This window comes from Oryctolagus cuniculus, chromosome 6 (genome assembly GCF_964237555.1).
Source record: "Oryctolagus cuniculus chromosome 6, mOryCun1.1, whole genome shotgun sequence".
Classification (NCBI taxonomy): Eukaryota; Metazoa; Chordata; class Mammalia; order Lagomorpha; family Leporidae; genus Oryctolagus; species Oryctolagus cuniculus.
Window position 1 is genome coordinate 2,616,242 of NC_091437.1, and position 18,053 is coordinate 2,634,294.

General features: G+C 60.3%; 1 protein-coding gene across 3 annotated transcripts in view; it reads left to right on the forward strand.

Moving 5' to 3' along the window:
* Positions 1–1,392: 1,392 nt before the first annotated feature.
* The window catches only part of CAMK4 (calcium/calmodulin dependent protein kinase IV), a 177,829-nt gene continuing 161,168 nt past the window's right edge, over positions 1,393–18,053 (forward strand). The window contains exons 1-2 of one of the 3 annotated variants that reach the window (XM_070075969.1): positions 1,393–1,628; positions 1,889–2,156. In XM_070075969.1, the coding sequence (XP_069932070.1) occupies positions 1,408–1,628; positions 1,889–2,156 (489 nt within the window). In that variant the 5' untranslated portion in view covers positions 1,393–1,407. Of the gene's footprint in view, positions 1,629–1,888; positions 2,157–2,358; positions 2,733–18,053 lie in introns of those variants that run through there. The other 2 variants (XM_051834544.2, XM_051834545.2) reach the window with 2 other exon arrangements.

Genomic DNA, 18,053 nt, shown 5'->3' on the forward strand with positions numbered 1-18,053 from the left:
GCACACAAGGCGGGAGGCTGTCCGTGAGATGAGCAGGACGCTCCGGGTGATAGCCTCCCGAACCACCCTGGGCGATGCTGTCTCTGCAGTCCTTGCACCTGCTGGGCACTCAAGTTATGCCAGTGCGCTCTTTCTTTCTAAATATTTACTCATTTGAGAGTTACAGACAGAGGGAAGAGGGTGGTGGCGGGCGGGGGAGCTTCCATCCATTGCTGGTTCACTCCCCAAATGGCTGCAACGGCCTGAAGCCCGGGGACTCCATGCACGTCTCTCACGGGGCCCAAGCACTTGCGCAGGGAGCTGGATTGGAGGTGCAGCAGCGGGGACTGCATAGGGATGAGCTGTTGCGGGAGGCGGCTTACCCGGCTGTGTCACAACGCCGGCCCCGTGAGACGGTTCTTCAGGAAGCACTTGACGGCTTTGCACACCCAGATGTGGCACCTCTGTCCTGAGCGCTGGGGCCATTGTCCATAAAATGACAGCTGTGTGGGCAGGAGCACTGGGTACCACAAGGCCTGTGTGATACCCAGGGGGGCTGCGAAGCGCTGAGAGGCGGGCAGTGGTCAGTGTGTGTGCTGGACACAGGGATCCTGCACACCGTAATTCAAACATTACGAGTCGGTTTTTCTGGAATTTTCCATGTAGTAATTTCAGACCACAGTAGTGAACTGCGGATTGGGGGAGGACGGGGAGTCGTGCGTCCACTTGGTAGATGTGACTAACAGCAGCTTTCCAAGAGTCGGGGATCAAAGGACACTGCCAAATCACTAGGCCATCACCGGATGCAAAATCGGGCCCAGGTCACCTTGCCCTGAGAAGCAGCTGCCTTCCGGCCACTGTGCCCTAGAGCAGTGAGAAGGTATAGAGCCCGCTCCGTCCCAGGTGATCCGCCTGGCTGCGGGGCTGTGGCTCCTGGCCACCACCTGGTGCCCCTGTGTCCACCTGTCGGGGCAAGCTCCGTGAGAAGTAGCGTTTAGAGAGCGTTCTTACTGCGCTTTGCTTAGGAACCTCGTTTTTCTAACAGATTAGCAAATTCCCCGGAGAGTAACACATCCTGGGCATTTCCGGCCCTTTGCAAAACAGGTGTCAGAGTTCCTAGGAGCCCACAGAGCCCGGCTGTTGCTCAGAGCATTTCAACTTGAGCACGAAGCCACCTTCATTTCCAACCCATCATATCCCTGCCAGCACTTGGTGGGATTCGGGGGTGGGTAGTTTGCTGATACAGCAGGAGAGCTGCGAATAATCAATACATTAGAGGAAGCTATTGGGTCACGTCTGTCTCCTGCCTTATCAGAAATGCAGATTTACTGCGGAGAGTTCAGGGCTTGAGGGAACAAAGTCAGAAACAGGAATCCTATAAAGGTAACACCTGTGAGATCAGAGGCTGTGACGCCACTGTTCGCATGAATGACGCATGCACCAAAGTGGCCGGCCGGCGTGCGCCCTGCGGAGGGTCAGCGGCCGGGGCCAGGGCTGCAGAGCGAGCCTGGGCCGGAGCCGCCCCCCGCGGCCCGCGCGGCGGCCGGCCTGGGGATGCCGGGGCGGAGCCGCGAGACACAGCGCGCCCGTGGCCTTGCAGGAAACGCAGCGGCGCCCGTGCCAGCGCCCGCCGAGGACTCTGCTTGCAGGTGAGTCGGCCGGCGCGGCCCGGGCCTCCCGGCGGGGCTGGCGCGAGGCTGGGGCCGGGGGTGGGGGAGGAGACCACCCCGGCCGCCGGGCTCTCGGGCCCAGGCCTGCCGCGCGCACCCGTGCGCTCGCGGGTCCCAGCAGCGCTGGCGGCGCGGGACGAGCCGCGGCTCCCGCACCCGGAGGGGAGGGGGCGGGGCGGGGCGGGGCGGGCGGATCCGCGCCCCCGCCCGCGGCGCTGAGCCGCCCGCACCCTCCGCAGGGGCCGCCCTCCCGGCGCCGGGGGGCGCGCGCGCGGAGGACGCGCCTTCTCGCTCCGGCGTGCGCAGGCGGCGGCGGCGGCGGCGGCCGAGTCCCGCCGCGAAGATGCTCAAAGTCACGGCGCCCTCCTCGTCCGCGGCGTCCTGCTCCTCGGCCCCCGCCAGCGTGGGCCCGGCGGCGGCCAGCAGCCTGGTTCCGGATTACTGGATCGACGGCTCCAACCGGGACGCGCTGGGCGACTTCTTCGAGGTGGAGTCGGAGCTCGGACGGTAAGGAGCGGGCAGCGCCGTCCGAGCCCGAGCGGGAGCGGGAGCCGCGGCCGGGCCAGCGGGGCCCCTCGGTTCCTCCCCGCCTCGCACGTGGGCGGCCCGGCTGGCGCCCGCGGCCTGGGGGGGTGGGGGAGTTCCGCGCGCCCGGCGCCCTGTGCGTGCGCCTGGGCTCCTGCCCGCCCCGGGCCGCTTCCCGCAGCGCCTCCGGAGCTCGGGGATGAGTCACCGGGGAGTTGAGGCGGCGTGGCGAAGTCCGCCCGGCGGCCCGGGGTGGCCGCGGACGGCGGCGCGGCCTGCCCGGCCCTGCCCGGGTCCTCGCGGAGCCGCCCGCGCCGCCTCCCCTGCTGTCCGCCCTGGTTTGAGACCCTGCGTCCCGGGGAGTCTGGTGTCAGCCGTTCGCGAATGGGTGTTGCTGTGCCTGCTGCTTTGCCATCCCATCGCCATCTCCATTGTCTTTCTGCTGTGGCGGTGTAGCCAGCAGCCATGCATCCGCTTTCCCACGCTGCCGCGGGCGGCCGCGGCGCGGGACCCGGCCCTGGCCCTCCGCTGCGCCCGGCCTGCCCTCGCCGGAGACAGGTGCGTGAGGAGGGGACAGGTGCGTGAGGCAGGCAGACCCCCGCGGAGCACGGCGTGGCCGCGCACAGGTGGCGCGCGTTTCAGCATGAGCCCCGTGTTTCAGCGTGTGCGTGAACGGGGTCTCCTGCAGACCTGTTGGCCGCAGGTGGCGGGAAGCGGCCCCGGGCGTCCGCGGGCGCAGGTGCAGGGCGGGCTGCGCGCGGGGACCATGACCGACCTCACCTGCTGTGCTGGGCGCATGGGGAGCCAGAGGCCCCGCGCAGGCAGGCAGGCAGAGGAAGCCCCGGCTGCAGGGCCCCTGTTTCCCCGAGGCGTTTCCTTTCAATGAGGAATGCCAAGGGGCAGAAAACAGCCACTCAGTCGCGGTGTTTTTCCCCTAAGTGCGGGGTTCCGGGTGGCAGTGAATTTTGCAGAGCGGATACTGCTGGCCGCCCGGTCCTTCCCTGACAGAGTCACAGAATTAAGATATTTTGAGAGGAAAGCAGAGTTGGTGCTGCGCTGCGCTCAGCCCCGGGCTGCCCTGGGGAGTTCAGAGAAGAGCGGCCTGGATGCACCTGCTGTGTGGAGAGGAATGGTGCCGGACTCGCAGCTCCTGCTTTCTGCACAGGGAGGGGGGCACCGGGACACCACGAAGGCTGGAGGCACTGCTCACCGTCCCCGGACTCGGTCACAAACCTCCTGACACCAGAGGCCGTTCCCGGTTTCCAGTCTTGGTTCTGGGTCTGGGGCCGGGGCCCAGTGCCCCCAGGCAGAGACGCTGAGACTGAGACATTGAGTGAGTCTCGGAGTTGTCACTGGCGTGACCACAGAGCCGTGTGTGCCTGGCTGCCGCTGTGGTCAGCTCCTGGGTGTGGACAGATTCAGCTCTTGGTGCTGGTGAGCTCCAGGCACAGCTGTCTTGCATCCCAGAGGCCTGCACTGTGGCCAGGGAGCATCACCCTGAGATGTGTTTGCAAATCAGGGCCTGGGGCACCTGAGGGCTCTGGGCGACTGGCGAAGGCAGGTGTGGGTGGGCCTGGCCCATGCTCGACCTGCGGACCAGGGCAGCTGAGACAGCTTTTGGGGTGGGAGTGGAGGGCTTAATTAACGGTATATAGCAGATGAATTTTCCCAACATCACATTTGCGAATAGGGTTTGATTTGTGAGGGTGTTGGCGGTGGTGATGCACCAGCGTTGGCCGTGGTCATTCGGGGCTCTCTGTCCTAGACAGCAGTTGGTCTCCTGCCCGGTGATGTGAGGAGCTGGCACTTGCAAGGCTTTTCCTGGGGAGGAGGGAGCTCGCCTCGGTCAGGGCTGTGCAGCGGTTTGGCACGGGGAGTGATGGCAGCGGGCCTGGCAGGCTCCGGTGCTCAGTCGTGTCCCACTTGGTGTCTCGGCCCTGGTTCCACGTTGAAGGAACGTTGATAACAGAACCAGATGCAGCCCAGACGGGCAAAATCCAGAGAAACCCAGTGCGGGGTCCTGAGGATGAAAGAGTTAAATGACCGTGGGTTCGATTTTGCTGCTTTCTGTCTCCGTTCCACGGGATGCACTTGCTTGAGGTAGTGACCTCAGTTGCCTCTGCCCCCAACCGCAGTCACACAGCGGTCCCAGAGCGCTGGCCACCGTTCAGCTGGAGCGGAGTTCTGTGGGCTCTCTTGCTGTGTGTGACCACCTGGACACAGATACGTGTGTGTGCACACGCGGTAGAAAAACCTTCCTAAGACCCTGTCTGTTCTTACAGCCCTGTACTCTGATACTTTCTCTCTGCGCCGTTTGATTCTATCTCATTAAACACAACAGGCGGAACCCCTGTGATTTCACAGCCTACTGATGGGCTGACTCCACGTTTGCTTTAGGGCGTCCATCTGGGCCAGGCAGAGTCCTGCAGCTGAGGGCGTCAGGCACGCCTGTGTCCGTGCACACCTGGGATGCACTGGCGATGGCTCCAGTGCCTGGTCCCTGCCATCCACGCGGGAGGCCTAGACAGAGTTCCAGGCCCCGCCCTGCTGTTTCGGGCATTGAGGGAGTGAGGCAGTCTGGGAGAGCTGCCTGTCTGCCTTTCACACAGATGAAAGCGGAAGCTGCCTACAGAGCAGTGCGCGCTGGGGCAGGGGCGGTGCTGGGAGCCCCTCGCCGTGAGCGGGGCGCTTGGAGGCTCCGCGTCCCAGTGGGGAGCTCTGGCCCGGGCGTGGTCAGTGCGTGGGAATCGTGGGTCATGCCAGTGCTCTCAGCTCCAGCTGCTGCAGCCGCCAGCCTTCGTTCAGCTCCGGGGGCTGGGAAGTCCTCGGGCAGGTGCGGCGACGTGTCTCCCCTGACGTGCATTGGCGGCCGTGTGCCGGGAAGGCGCAGCCCACGGTGCCCCGCACGAGGCCGCAGACGGCTTGGAAGAGGAGGGATCGGCAGTGCTGCAGTGGCCGCGTCACTCATCTTCGAGAGCGCGATCCCTGCTGCTGGCCCCGGGGTGGGGGGAACGTGCTGTGACCTGCTCGTCCTCTCCCTAAAACCCGCGTGACCATGACCACCCTCCCGCCCTGCCCTGGTTTCCCTCCTGTGGCCGGTGTGGGAATCAGGCCTGTCTTACAGTGAGAGGGGTTTGGTGTCACCGCCCCTGCTGCTTGGCCACGGGTGTGTCAGAGTTAGCAGCCGCAGGATGACACGTCCCCAAGGACACCAGCTGCTGAGGGTAGGGACCCCTGCCGTAGGAGCTTACCGTACGTTTTCAGGTGTCAGTGCTGTCCCAGGGTTTAAAATAACACCCCATGTTGGGGAGGGGGGGAAGACAGGGGCTGCCTGCTTCTAGATTGTTCTGGAGAACCTGGAGAGAGAACGCGAGCCAGAATAGCCTCAAAGGTCTGTCTTGTAAACACCTGCCCTCGGGCCTGCAGGTGTGGGTTCTGTGTGCGGCGGTGGGTGTAAGATCGGAGAACTGAGCCGCAGCCCAGCAAGCTGTGTCAGCTGCCGGTTGCTTTTATGTTAATTATTTTTTTTTCTGTTTACTGCAGACTGAAAAAGTAGCATTTTTGAAGTTCCATTTTGGGGCAGTTAGCCTAAATAATGAAAAGGCTGTTAGTTACTTTAAAAGCTTCAGAGTCGTGGAGAGCCCGGGAAGCAGAGGTCTGGGGTCCGGACGCCCTGGAGTGACGCTGCTCGTCCCCCGTTCCCTCGCCTTTGCGTCGCGCAGGGGGTCCGAAGGCCTGCTGGCCCATGAGGAAGCCGTGGGGCTCATGCATGAGGGCATGGACCCCTCAGGCTGCTTCCCCGTCCCGGTCCTGGAAGGAGGCGCTGGCGTGGGGCCGGGCACGGCAGTGAGAGGTGGGCTGGGGGCGCTCCTTGCCCTCCTGCTGCAGACAGGGCAGAGGTGGTGAGGACAGGAGTGGGGGCTGGGGCCGGGGCGCACACACCAGCCGTCCCTTCCCTCAGGGCAGGGTTGGGCCTGAGTCTGCCTTGGGCTTGTCCTGGGCAGCACCAGAGGCTTGGTGGTGTCGCTGGCCACCACCTGCCAGATGCCGGTAGCAACCCCTGCCCGTGTTGTCTCGACACCGTCGCGTGTGCCAGCCCAACCCCGCCGAGAGACCCTGTCTTAGAAGCTTGATGCTGCCCGTGGGTGTGACCTGGGTCGTTTCCCGGGACCACAAATGGCAGGTCAAGTTCGTTCTGCTTGGCCGAGGGTCTGCTGCAGCCCGGCACCTTCGGTTTCCAGGGGTACCGCTGGGACGCCTGTCGTGCGTGCCTGCCACTGGTGCTGCTGTTTGCTTGGTATTCATTTAAAGCACCTCGTTTTTGTTGACCTAAATTTACTTACAAAGAATAACTAATTTTTCACTGCAGTGGAAGCCGTAGGTAGAAGCAGCCTGTGGAAGTGGCTCCGTGGAAGCGTAGCCGTGTTTATTCTGTGGCGGAGGGGATGTCCGCCTGCAGAAGCCCGTAATCTGAGGGTTGTTCTCTGTCACAAAGCGAGATTATCCAAGATTAGAGCGGCAGATTGAGGCTTTCTCCCTGATGCAATCAGGGTGATTGAAAGGGGCAGGGGCTCTCATTTTTGGATTGCTTGTGATTTGCTCCATGCTCCGTGCCCCTCAGTCCGACCCTTGAATAACCTGCCCAGACCATGTATGCCGGCGGCGCGCACGTGTGTGTGTGTTGGGGGGAGAGGTGCCAGGGCATGCGTGTGTGCGTGCATATGGTGACTGAAGCATGATCTGGCCTCCCCATGAATGGTTCACTGACAGTAAATCTATTGCAAGATAAAGAAATCGATAAAACTAACGTGGGAGAGAGCGCGGGGAGGGCGCCATCTGTGTGACCCAGGGGCCGGGCGTGGATCTTGGAACCTGGCCGGATTTTTTCCACAGCCCTGCAGAAAGCGCGTGCGACAGAGAGCCCGGGAAGGGGCAGAGAAGTGCAGGATGCACATTTCATTTTTGCAGAGTTTACAGTGCTTGAGGATCCCAAGGCGGGCGAGGTTGGTGGGCGAGGTGTTGTCAGACTGTGCTGTGGAAAGGCGAAGCCACAGATGGAAGGAAGGTGACCCTCAGGAGAGCAGAGCGTGGCTCTGGTGGCCCCAGGGACCTGGCATTAACACAGGGGTGAGACTCAGGGCTGGGTGGAGAAAAGTGCTGCGTTGGGTTAGAGAGAGAAACCAGCCGAAGCCCGAGACCGGAAAGAAGGGGGAGGGAGGTGTGGGGTTGAGGCCGTCACCCAGACCCGGGTGAAGCCCTGGCCAGGGCAGGGACACGGGGGCTCCGTGCCCAGACAGGCCCAGCTGTGCCGTGGCTGCGTGCAGGCAGGTGGGGCCTGCACGATGACCTGCAGAGCCATGTTCCCTGGAGCCTCAGCGACAGTGGTGCCGCTGGAATGGCCAATGATGTTCACCCCACAAAGTGTTCTTGTAATTTCTAAAAGCTGTTTTAAAATGGAGGACTCGCTCTTAGATTGCAAACCGTGCAGAATCAGGGCTCACCAGGACGAGGTTCAGGTCCGTGGTTCCGCGGGATTCCTGCTCGCCGTGACACCCAGACCCGGGGGCTGCTCGGAGTCTGCCGGTCCCGCTGCAGATGCGTGGGCGCGGGTGCTGGGCGGGCATGCACTGTGGACGCACGCTCGGCTTTGTCCAGGCCCACTGACACCACCTCAGGCCACCCGTGTGTGTGGCGTGTCGCCCGGCTCCCTCCTTCCTGTTCCGTCGATGGCGCTAGTGAAGTCGGCCGCCCACAAGGTTTTTGAAAGTGAAAAAGGAAAATGCTTTCCCTGAAGTGTGTTCAGGTGCAAGTTCTGTGCCACGGCAGGTGTTTGTCTCCGAGGCTGACGATTGGCGGATACTTTGTGGTGCAGGATACACAGGTTTCCAGCTGGTAATTCTTCCATTGTGTTTCAGGTGACAAGGGCTCACCTGTCACAGGCAAAGCGTACTGCCTGGGCCCTTGCTAATAGAGCGTGAGGATGCTGAAGAATCCCTCCGTGTGCTTAGTGTGTATCTTAGGCTAATTAAATCCTTTCGATTGGTGCCCTGTTTAAGTGAACGATATCTCTGAAAACAAGTTCTTCCGTGCCTCCAACTGAGGCTGCAGAGAGGGTGCGTTTTGTTCCTTTTTGTAGTGTTTTGCTTTTATTTTTCCTTTTGGATGCGTTGAGCACATCCCGTGTTGGTAGCATCTGTGGTCATTGTGAGGGGAGCTGAGCCAACGTCTCTGGTTTCAGTCTCCCTCCGCCTGACAAGTGTTTGCCGCGGCAATGCCGATCAAAGTCGGAAGGCAGTGCCGGCACAGGATGTCTCTGCAGGGGGAAGCGGGCACCTGCGTGCCTGACGGGCCTCTGGAGGCTGCTGTGGGAGCTTGGGTGGGAACGCACGGCCGTTGTAGCCAGGAGTGTCCCAGAGAAGGGGACAGGAAAGGAGGAGAGGGGCAGGGCTTGTCCTGGAGCAGAGGGCGTGGTGGAGACCGGGGCCCTGCAGCTGGGAGAGGAAGTAGGGAGGGGGGAGGCCCAGTGCTCGCTTGCGGGAATCTCATTTTCAACTTCACCAGCTTGCCATGTGGCATGTGGGCCATGTGGCATGTGGGCCATGTGGCATGTTGGCCATGTGGCATGTTGGCCACGCTGCTGGAGGCCTGGGCCCCAGCTGCTCTAGGTGGTGCTGAGAGGCGCGTGTGGTTTCTGCCAGGCTGGGCTCGGTCCTGCTGATAAGCACCACGTCGCTGCTTGCTTGTGGGGTCCTGGGCCTGGAAAACCCAGCAGGTGCACAGGCATTTCTTGAGGTGCAGGGGACGTGGTGGTTTGGCCTGGTGGTTAGGTTGGCCCCGTCCCACATCAGAAGGCCTGGCCTGGCTCCCGAGCACAGCTTCCTGCAGGTGCAGACCTGGGGGACAGCTGAGATGGCGCGGGGGACTGGAGGCCGCCGTGGCTTCTGTCTCAGCCCAGCCCTGTCTGTTGAGGCATTTGGGGAGGGAACCAGCAGACAGGATCTCGCTCTGTCTCTCTTGCTCCGTCTCTCAAATAGATAAAAGCTTAAAAACCACTTCTTGATGAAAAGGGGGAGGGGCTCGGACTTGCGACCCGCCTCTGGAGTGTTTTCTGGAAGACCCGGCGGACGTGCCACGTTCCCGAGTGTCTGCTCACGTTCCGTATTAGGCCTTTGTGTGCTTTGCCGTGTGTCGAGTCTAGGGACCGTGCAGCCCAGAGCGCGGGCGAGAGGGGACAGCTCGTCTCTAATGGGGCGCACGTGTTTGTGGGTGCAGTGCAGTGTGTGGGTCACTCCCCTGCACCCAGCCCTCACAGGCTGCCCCCAACCCCGAGGCCTGAGCTTGCATTTCCTACACTGCTCAGAACTCGGGCTGCTTAGCCCGGTGGCTGCCTTGTTGGCCTGTGTGGCAGGGACAGCCAGTGACTGCGTCAGCTTGGTCAGTGATGTCCTTCTCTTGTGAGTGACAGACTTCCAGAGTGTTCCGTAGATGCCACAGCTGGGCCCGTGTTGGGTCTTTGCCAGGGTGGGAATGCCAGGCCACCTCAGATGCTTCATGGAAAAATGGAATTAAAAGACAAGTTTGGGCTGGCGCTGTGGCTCACTTGGCTAATCCTCTGCCTGCAGCGCCGGCACCCCGGGTTCTAGTCCCAGTTGGGATGCCGGATTCTGTTCCGGCTGCTCCTCTTCCAGGCCAGCTCTCTGCTGTGGCCCGGGAGTGCAGTGGAGGATGGCCCAGGTGCTTGGGCCCTGCACCCCATGGGAGACCAGGAGGAAGCACCTGGCTCCTGGCTTTGGATCGGCGCAGCGCCGGCTGTAGCAGCCATTTGGGGGGTGAACCAATGGAAGGAAGACCTTTCTCTCTGTCTCTCTCTCTCACTGTCCACTCTGCCTGTCCAAAAAAATATAAAAAAATAAATAAATAAAAGTGTGGGACCAGCGCTGTGGCGTGGCAGGCACAGCCGCCACCTGTGAGGCTACCATCCCGTGTGGGCACTGGTTCATGCCCTGGCTGCTCCGCTTCCAGTCCAGCTCCCTGCTGATCACCTGGGAAGAACAGAAGGTGGCCCTGGCGCTTGGGCCCCAGGCGGCAGACCCGATGACGCTCTAGCCTCAGCCTGGCCCAGCCCTGGCTGTTAGTAGCCATTTGGGGAGTGAACCAGTGGATGGAAGATCTAACTCTGACATTCAAATAAATAAAACTTTTTTAAGAAAAAAAAGACAAAAATTTTAAGGCTTGAGAGTTTATTTTCATGTAGAATATTGAAATGTGTGTAATTTTTTAATAATACACATTTTTATGAAATTCCTGAAGACCCCTTGTAGGCACCTTTTGCACCAAAATAAATTTCCACACCTGAGCTTATATTTTAATTGCATGATCCATTAACTTTTTTCTCAAGGACTTGCGTATTTGAAAGAGCTACACAGAGAAGGAGAGGCAAAGAGAGAGAGGTCCTCCATCCGCTGTCTCACCTCCCAATTGGCCACAATGGCCAGAGCTGGGCCGATCTGAAGCCAGGAGCTAGGAGCCTCCTCCGGGTCTCCCGCATGCGTGCAGGGGCCCATCTTGTACTGCCTTCCCAGGCCGAGCAGAGAGCTGGGTCGGAAGTGGAGCAGCTGGGACTTGACCCGGCGCCACAGTGCCGGCCCCTCCATTAACTTTTTAAGGCATCCTTGTATTCCGCTAGCTGTTCATGTGAGTCCACGTAGCTTTGCAGTTCCGGGGGTGAGTCGTCATGGGACAGCCACTGAGAAAACACGAGGGTTCACGTGACCCAGTTCAGAGATCCCGGTGGACCTGCTTGGCCAGCCGGACGTTCCTGGAGGTCCTGTGCGCCTGGAAACCTCGGCCCCGCTCCTCTGGGGCCTGGCTCTTCCCTGTGGCTTCCCTCCCTGGGACCTGTGAGCTCGTCCTCGTGTCCCACAAGGCACCCACGGGAGCAGGAAGCGGAAGGCTTGATGGGCAGGGCGTGGCAGGCATGCGGTCTGTGTGTATGTGCGTGCGCCTGCCACACCGGGCGAGGGCACGCCTTGGCCGTCTCTAGCAGACCGCATTGAGATCCCGAAGAAATGGACGCCTGGGCCCGGCCAAGGGAGCGGGGAAGCCCAGGCCAGACGGGGGCAGCAGAGCAGGTGGTGGCGGCAGGGCTGTCCCCAAGGCTGGAGGGTGACCCCCCAAGGCTGGACGTCCTGCAGGCCCTCTAGAGAGCTGAGTGGGTCGGGGGGGGGGACTGCTACCCGATGGCTCTGCTTCTCTGGGCACAAGACCCATGTCTCTCATCTGTCAGTCAAACGTGGGTGGTGGCCAGGGTCCCCTGCGTCAAACAGAGCTCCTGCCCAGCACAGGGCCAGGATCCGTCCCCTCCCTGCCGTGTGCCCGGCACCGGGCGGTGCTCTGAGTAGTCAGCTGGAAGCCGGGGGCTCTGTCACGAAGGCCATCGCTGCGGCGTGGGGCGAGTGGACGCCTGACCCCAGTGTCTGCCTCTGTGCTTCCTCCCAGGCCTCCCGCAGCCCTCGTCAGGGCCAGGCCGCCGTGGAGCGAGCCGGGCTCTCTGTGCAGAAGCCTTGAGGACCTTGGCGGTTCTGGTCCTCCTCTGGTGTTTTGACTGCCTCGGCTTCCTGTAGGAACACGCGTTCCCCTGGTGGACCGCACGCAAGCCGGCTGGAGCTGCTCACGTCCAGGTCAGCATTCAGCCAGAGCTGTGCCTCCCGGCCTTGCCCACCCCTCGGCGGTGACCAGTTAGTGTCCCTTGCCTTGAGCGCAGGGGAGGAGGCCAGGCGCCGTGGAGGAAGTGAGGGTGAGGTCCGCCTGCCCCGCGTCTGCCCTTGTTGGGAGATTATTTAAATACCGTCAGAGATTTTACGATTGATTGATTTGAAAGGCACAGTTACAGAGTGAGAGAATGAGAGGGAGGGCCTCCTTCCTGTGGTTCACTCCCCGGGTGGAGGCAGCGACTGGGGCTGGGTCAGGCGGAAGCCAGGAGCCAGGAATTGCCTGTGCGTCTCCCCCATGGGTGCAGGGGCCCGAGGGCTAGGGCCGTCTTCTGCTTTCCCAGGAGCATTAGCAGGGAGCTGGATCGGCAGTGGAGCAGCCGGGACTCACACTGGTGCCCATATGGGGTGCTGGTGCTGCAGGCTGCGGCTTCATCCGCTGTGCCACGGCAGCGGCCCCTACTGAGGCTTTAATCTGTTGATCAAACGCTCTTTTGTGACTTGACTTCCAAACAGGGTTGTTAACTCTATGTTCGTGATCCTTATGCACTGTCAAGAATACGCCCACAAACAGGCGAGTGGGGAGAAGGAAGTGGGAGGAAGGGGGCAGAGCCGGGCTGGGGGCAGAACTAACGCTTCCCCCGCTTCCCCAGGGGCGCCTTGTTCCCTGCCCGCCCCGAGGCCTCTGTCCCCTTGTCCCTGCAGGGCCAGCTCTGAGCTCATTTGTGTCTCCCCCTCTCCAGCTGGTCTGTTGAAGCCCCCCTCCCCCATACGCTGCTGTTGGGAGTTGAGCCTTCCGGAAGGAGCAGGTGAGGTCATGGAGCTGGGCCTCATGGTGGCGTTTGTGTCCCCACAGAGGAGGCACCAGGAAGCTTCTCCCCGTCTGCCATGTGGCGAGCTGGGGCCTGCAGGCCCCTGATGGCCCCCTGCCAGCCTCCAGGGCTATGGCTGACGGCACCTGCTGCTTCCTGTGTGGTCTCCGGTTTGTCGGGTGGCCGGGGACTCCTCCCCTGAAGTGCTGTTCATGCCTCCCAGAGGTGGTGTGGGGGATGCAAGCCAGAGACCCCTGTGGGGGGGGGGGAGGAGGGGGAGGAGGAGGAGGAGGGGGCAGCCCCTCCTCGGTTTTATTTAGGGCGGTGGAACTGACTGTGAGTTGCTCTTTAAAAAGAAACAAAAGGCGGGCTCCCTGGCTCGCTGCCGCTGTGCTGGCCAGGGACCAGGCAGTCCTTCCGTGGGCAGGGGTGTCCCCTCTTCCTCTCTGCCTTGGCGCCAGCAGCACCCGGGCTCATGCTGCCGATGCACCTGCCGGCCTCCCAGGCGCTCGCCAGCGCCCTGCACGCCACTTCCTCAGCAGCTGGCGCTGGCTATCTTGGCTGCCAGCTAGAAGCTCAGCTGCTAAGAAAATAAGACTTGGCCCGTCTTGGGTGTTGTACGTGTCCATCATGCTGTACTACGGGCGCTTCTCCAGGGCCTGGAGCTCCGGGCTGCTCCTGGCTCTGAGCAGGTTCCCACCTGCTCACTCTGGGTCTTCTCCGGCCACAGGAAACCCGTGGGCTCACGGCAGGTGGAGGGGGGCCGGTTTCCCAGCTTGTGCTTGGTCTTACCCATTATTAAACCTGTTCATTGCCTTGTGTGGCTGCTGGTGTCAGTTCCCGAGAGCCAGGTTCATGTTGGGTGGACACCGGGCACAGCTGACTGGCAGCCCTGCAATGGAGAGACCGGTGGTGGTGTTAAATATTAGCAGGAACTGCCAGGTGTGCTTTGTGGGGGCGTCTCAGCCGGCCCGGAATCGTCTTAGTCACCTTTCTGGGAGAGCCCTGGTGTCTTTGTAAGAGGAGGTGAGGGGGTCAGGGCCACGCCCCTGTTGGTGGATGACTTTGGAATGGCCACCTGTCCGTCAAGGTGGGAGTGGGCTCTAGATGATGCAGACCACAGTCCCCTAATGCTGTGTCCAGTGCCAGGGCTGGCACGGCTGTTGGTGGGGGGACCGTGGGGGTCCTCTGCTGTGCTCCCGGCTGGCCTCCTGAGCCTCCCCACGGCCCCTCTGCCCAGGGGTGTGCTGGGCGCTGTCTGTGGGTGTGTGCCTGCTGCCCTTTGCACCCTCACGCGGGAGGAACTCGTGTGGAGCCTGGGGGAGAGGCTGGCTGAGAATAGCTCCTGTAGGTGGTTCCTTCTGCGCAGCGTCTGCTGTGTTTCCGAGGGTGGAGGAGTTGGAAAGCGTTGGTCTCCCTGTTGCTCTGCTCCGCCGTCCATCACAGAGTGGTTCTTCACTGAGACAGCACATCCTTCTCCGGCCAGGTCTGCAAGGACACGCGCTGCTTGCCCCTGCCCGTGGCTCACGAGCAGAGACCTGAGTCCTGGAGACCACAAGGGTCAGGAGGGAGTGCTCCACAGCCCGCTGGTCGTGTCTGCCGACGAGGGGAAACGCAGCGGTGGAAGACGCTCCTTGTGTCTGGGCGAGGCCCTGAGCGACGGGCCACGCCTGGACAGTGTGTCTCCACCACGCGTTTCCTTGGTGATGACTGACTCCAAGTGCCTTTAGCTCTCGTCCGGTGAAGCGCACGGTGCTGAAAGAGACGAGGCAGTCCTGTTGAGATGCCCGAGTGCCGTTCTCATGGGTCACGCGTGGTCCCACACCACGCCCTCCCAGGGTGTCTGCTCCTCCCAAGGTCCTGGGAAGTGTCGGCTCTGGGTCACTTTAGAGTAAACTGTGGGGGGGGGGGGTGGGGTGGCATTGCTGCGGAGTAGAAAAAGCTGCTGGTTCTAACCCCGGCTGCTCCACTTTCCATCCAGCTCCCTGCTGATGCACCCGGGAAATCAGTGCAAGATGGCCAAGTGCTTGGGCCCCTGCACCCACATGGGAGACGTGGGTGAAGTTCCAGGCTTTGGCGTGGCCCGGCGCTGGCTGTGATGATGATCTGGGGAGTGAATCAGCAGATGGAAGTTTCTCTGTCTCTCTCTCTGTCTCTCTGTGTAACAGCCTTTCACATAAATAAATCTTTAAAAAATGTTTAGAACAAACAGTGGAGCTGCAGGCCACATAATCTGAACCCAGGACTCCAGCAGCTACTAACGGGACCCCAGAGCCACCGCGGGGAGCCAGGCATGCTGTCCCAGCAGCTTTTAGATGGTAAGGAGCTCGCTCGCATGGGATTATCACAAAGATTGAAAACAGTACGCGGTGGCACTGTGTAAGTCAAAAGCTGTGTACATACTGCGTATTTTATTTGAACAGCAGTAATTGTGAGTTACTCTTTCTGTTACCTGCAGGCCTGCTGTGGGCTTTGCCAGCTGCCACGAGGACCCTCTGCCCTGCAGCTGCAGTTAGTAGCCAGGTCCTCCTTGGTCTGTGACCTCACAGGCTGTGACCTGGAAGGTTGTGACGGTATTGGGAGTGCTGCCAGTGTGCTGCCCCTCGATCTGGGCTGGCCGGAGGCTTCTCAGGACAACCTGGGCTGGTGGCTCTCCCCCAGGACGCCCTTTGTCCTTTGTCCCTTTCTCACGCTGTTTAGTCCCTGGAGCCGGGTGACCAAGTCCAGCGACCAGGGAGTGGAGGGGTGAACGCCACCACCCAGCATAGGGGTTGCATAAATGGTTTATTCTATAAGGAAGGTTTGAGGTGTTACACTTTTTTTTAAAGATTTATTTATTTTTTATTTGAAAAGCAAAATTACAGAGAGGCAGAGATAGAGAGGTCTTCCCTCCCCTGGTTCACTCCCCAAATGGCCATAACAGCCAGAGCTGGGCTGATCTGAAGCCAGGAGCTTCTTTGGGTCTCAATGTGGCAGTGTGACCTAAGGACTTGGACCGTCTTCCACTGCCTTCCCAGGCCATAGCAGAGAGCTGGATCAGAAGTGGAGCAGCTGGGACTTGAACCGGCACCCACAAGGGATGGCAGTGCTGCAGGTGGCAGCTTTATCCGCTATGCCACAGCACTGGATCTGTGTGACACATCTTGATATTGAGAAATTCTCACTCTTACAGGTGTGTAAAATGAGTGTCGCTTTCAGAAATCCCATACAAGTGCAGCTCTGCCCATGAACCACGTGATGGGTCACGCTCAGTCTGTGTGGATCTGCCAGGAGGGGCTCTCCCTGGGGTCCTACATGTATACAGGGGTGCCTCGGAAATGGGGGTTAAGGGAGGGTGCAAAGAGAGAAAGTCCCTTGAGTGAGGGCACTTGGTCAGCACCGCACGGCCGCCAGTCTTGTGGGAGTCTTTCAGTGTCCGAATCGTGGAGCGACCCTCAAGGGGCTGCTGGGACTCTCATTGTGAAACCTGCCAGTCACCCCACACCCCAGCCAGAGTGAGACCTGTCACTCACTTCATACCCCAGCCACAATGACACCTGTCACCCACCACACACCATGGACACCGTGACACCTGTCACTCACCTCACACCACAGACACAGTGACACCTATCCCTCACCTCACACCACAGCCACAGTGAGCCCTGTCACTCACCTCACACGACACTGTGACACCTGTCACCCACCTCACACCTCAGCCAGAGTGAGACCTGTCACCCCACACCACAGCGAGACCTGTCACTCACCCTACACCACAGCCACAGTGAGACCTGTCACTCACTTCACACCCCAGCCACAGTGAGACCTGTCACTCACTTCACACCCCAGCCACAGTGACACCTGTCACCCACCTCACACCATGGACACCGTGACACCTGTCACTCACCTCACAGCCACAGTGAGACCTGTCACTCAACTCACACCACAGACACAGTGACACCTGTCACCCATCTCACACCACACAGTGAGACCTGTCACCCACCTCACACCACAGCCAGAGTGAGACCTGTCACTCACCCCACACCACAGTGAGACCTGTCACTCACCCCACACCCTGATTAGATCGAGACCTGTCACTCACCCCACACCACAGCCACAGTGAAACCTGTCACCCCACACCACAGCCAGAGTGAGACCTGTCACTCACTTCACACCCCAGCCACAGTGACACCTGTCACCCACCTCACACCATGGACACCGTGACACCTGTGTTAGACCCTCGGAGTGAGGATGCTAACACGTCGAGAGGCACACCCCAAAGACTCAGAGTCTAGACCAGCTGATGCAAAAGCAAGAGGATTTATTTGGTGTCTGCGCAGACGGGCCTCCTGAACTCGGGAGTCCAGAGAGCGCCCCCAGCACAAAGCCACACGGTTTATATACCCACAGTGACCAATCAAAAGCACTATAGAGTCCATGCACACAGCAGTCCAATCCGTGAGCTGATCATGTGAAGGGCATGCGTCTTCTATCCAATCAGCTATGGGATCACATGGGAGGCATGCACCTTGTCGCCATTTTGTTGTTTACTTCTTTAGTAGTTCCTTTCCCTGCCAGCGCCATCTTGTTCACCCTGAGGGGGACGACGTCTCGCTCCCTTTGTTCCCCTGGTGGGAGAGCGGCGTCCTGCTTCCCACTCCATTATTTGAGTATTAGGAGGCATACAAACTGGGTTAGGTCTTAGCACAGCCAGGCAGCTAGTGTCGCAGCTAGCTAAGCATAGGGTCCCTTATTTTTATAGCTGCACCTAATTTTAGCTTTGGGGGAAAAAGTTTAGGGCTGTAATTTTTAAACTTTAATTTTATTTGGGGCAAAGGTAACTTCTTGTTTTTAATGGTATTGGCTTAGGTCACTCCATCTTGGTTTGATTTTTAAGGTTCTTCACCTGTCACTCACCTCACACCACAGACACAGTGACACCTGTCCCTCACCTCACACCACAGCCAGAGTGAGACCTGTCACTCGCCTCACACCACAGACACTATGACACCTGTCACCCACCTCACACCACAGCCAGAGTGAGACCTGTCACTCACCCTACACCACAGCAAGACCTGTCACTCACCCCACACCCTGATTAGATCGAGACCTGTCACTCACCCCACACCACAGCCACAGTGAGCCCTGTCACCCCACACCACAGCCAGAGTGAGACCTGTCACTCACCTCACACCACAGCCACAGTGAGAACTGTCACTCACTGTACACCACAGCCAGAGTGAGACCTGTCACTCACCTCACACCACAGCCACAGTGAGAACTGTCACTCACTGTACACCACAGCCAAAGTGAGACCTGTCACTCACCTCACACCACAGCCAGAGTGAGACCTGTCACTCACCTCACACCACAGCCACAGT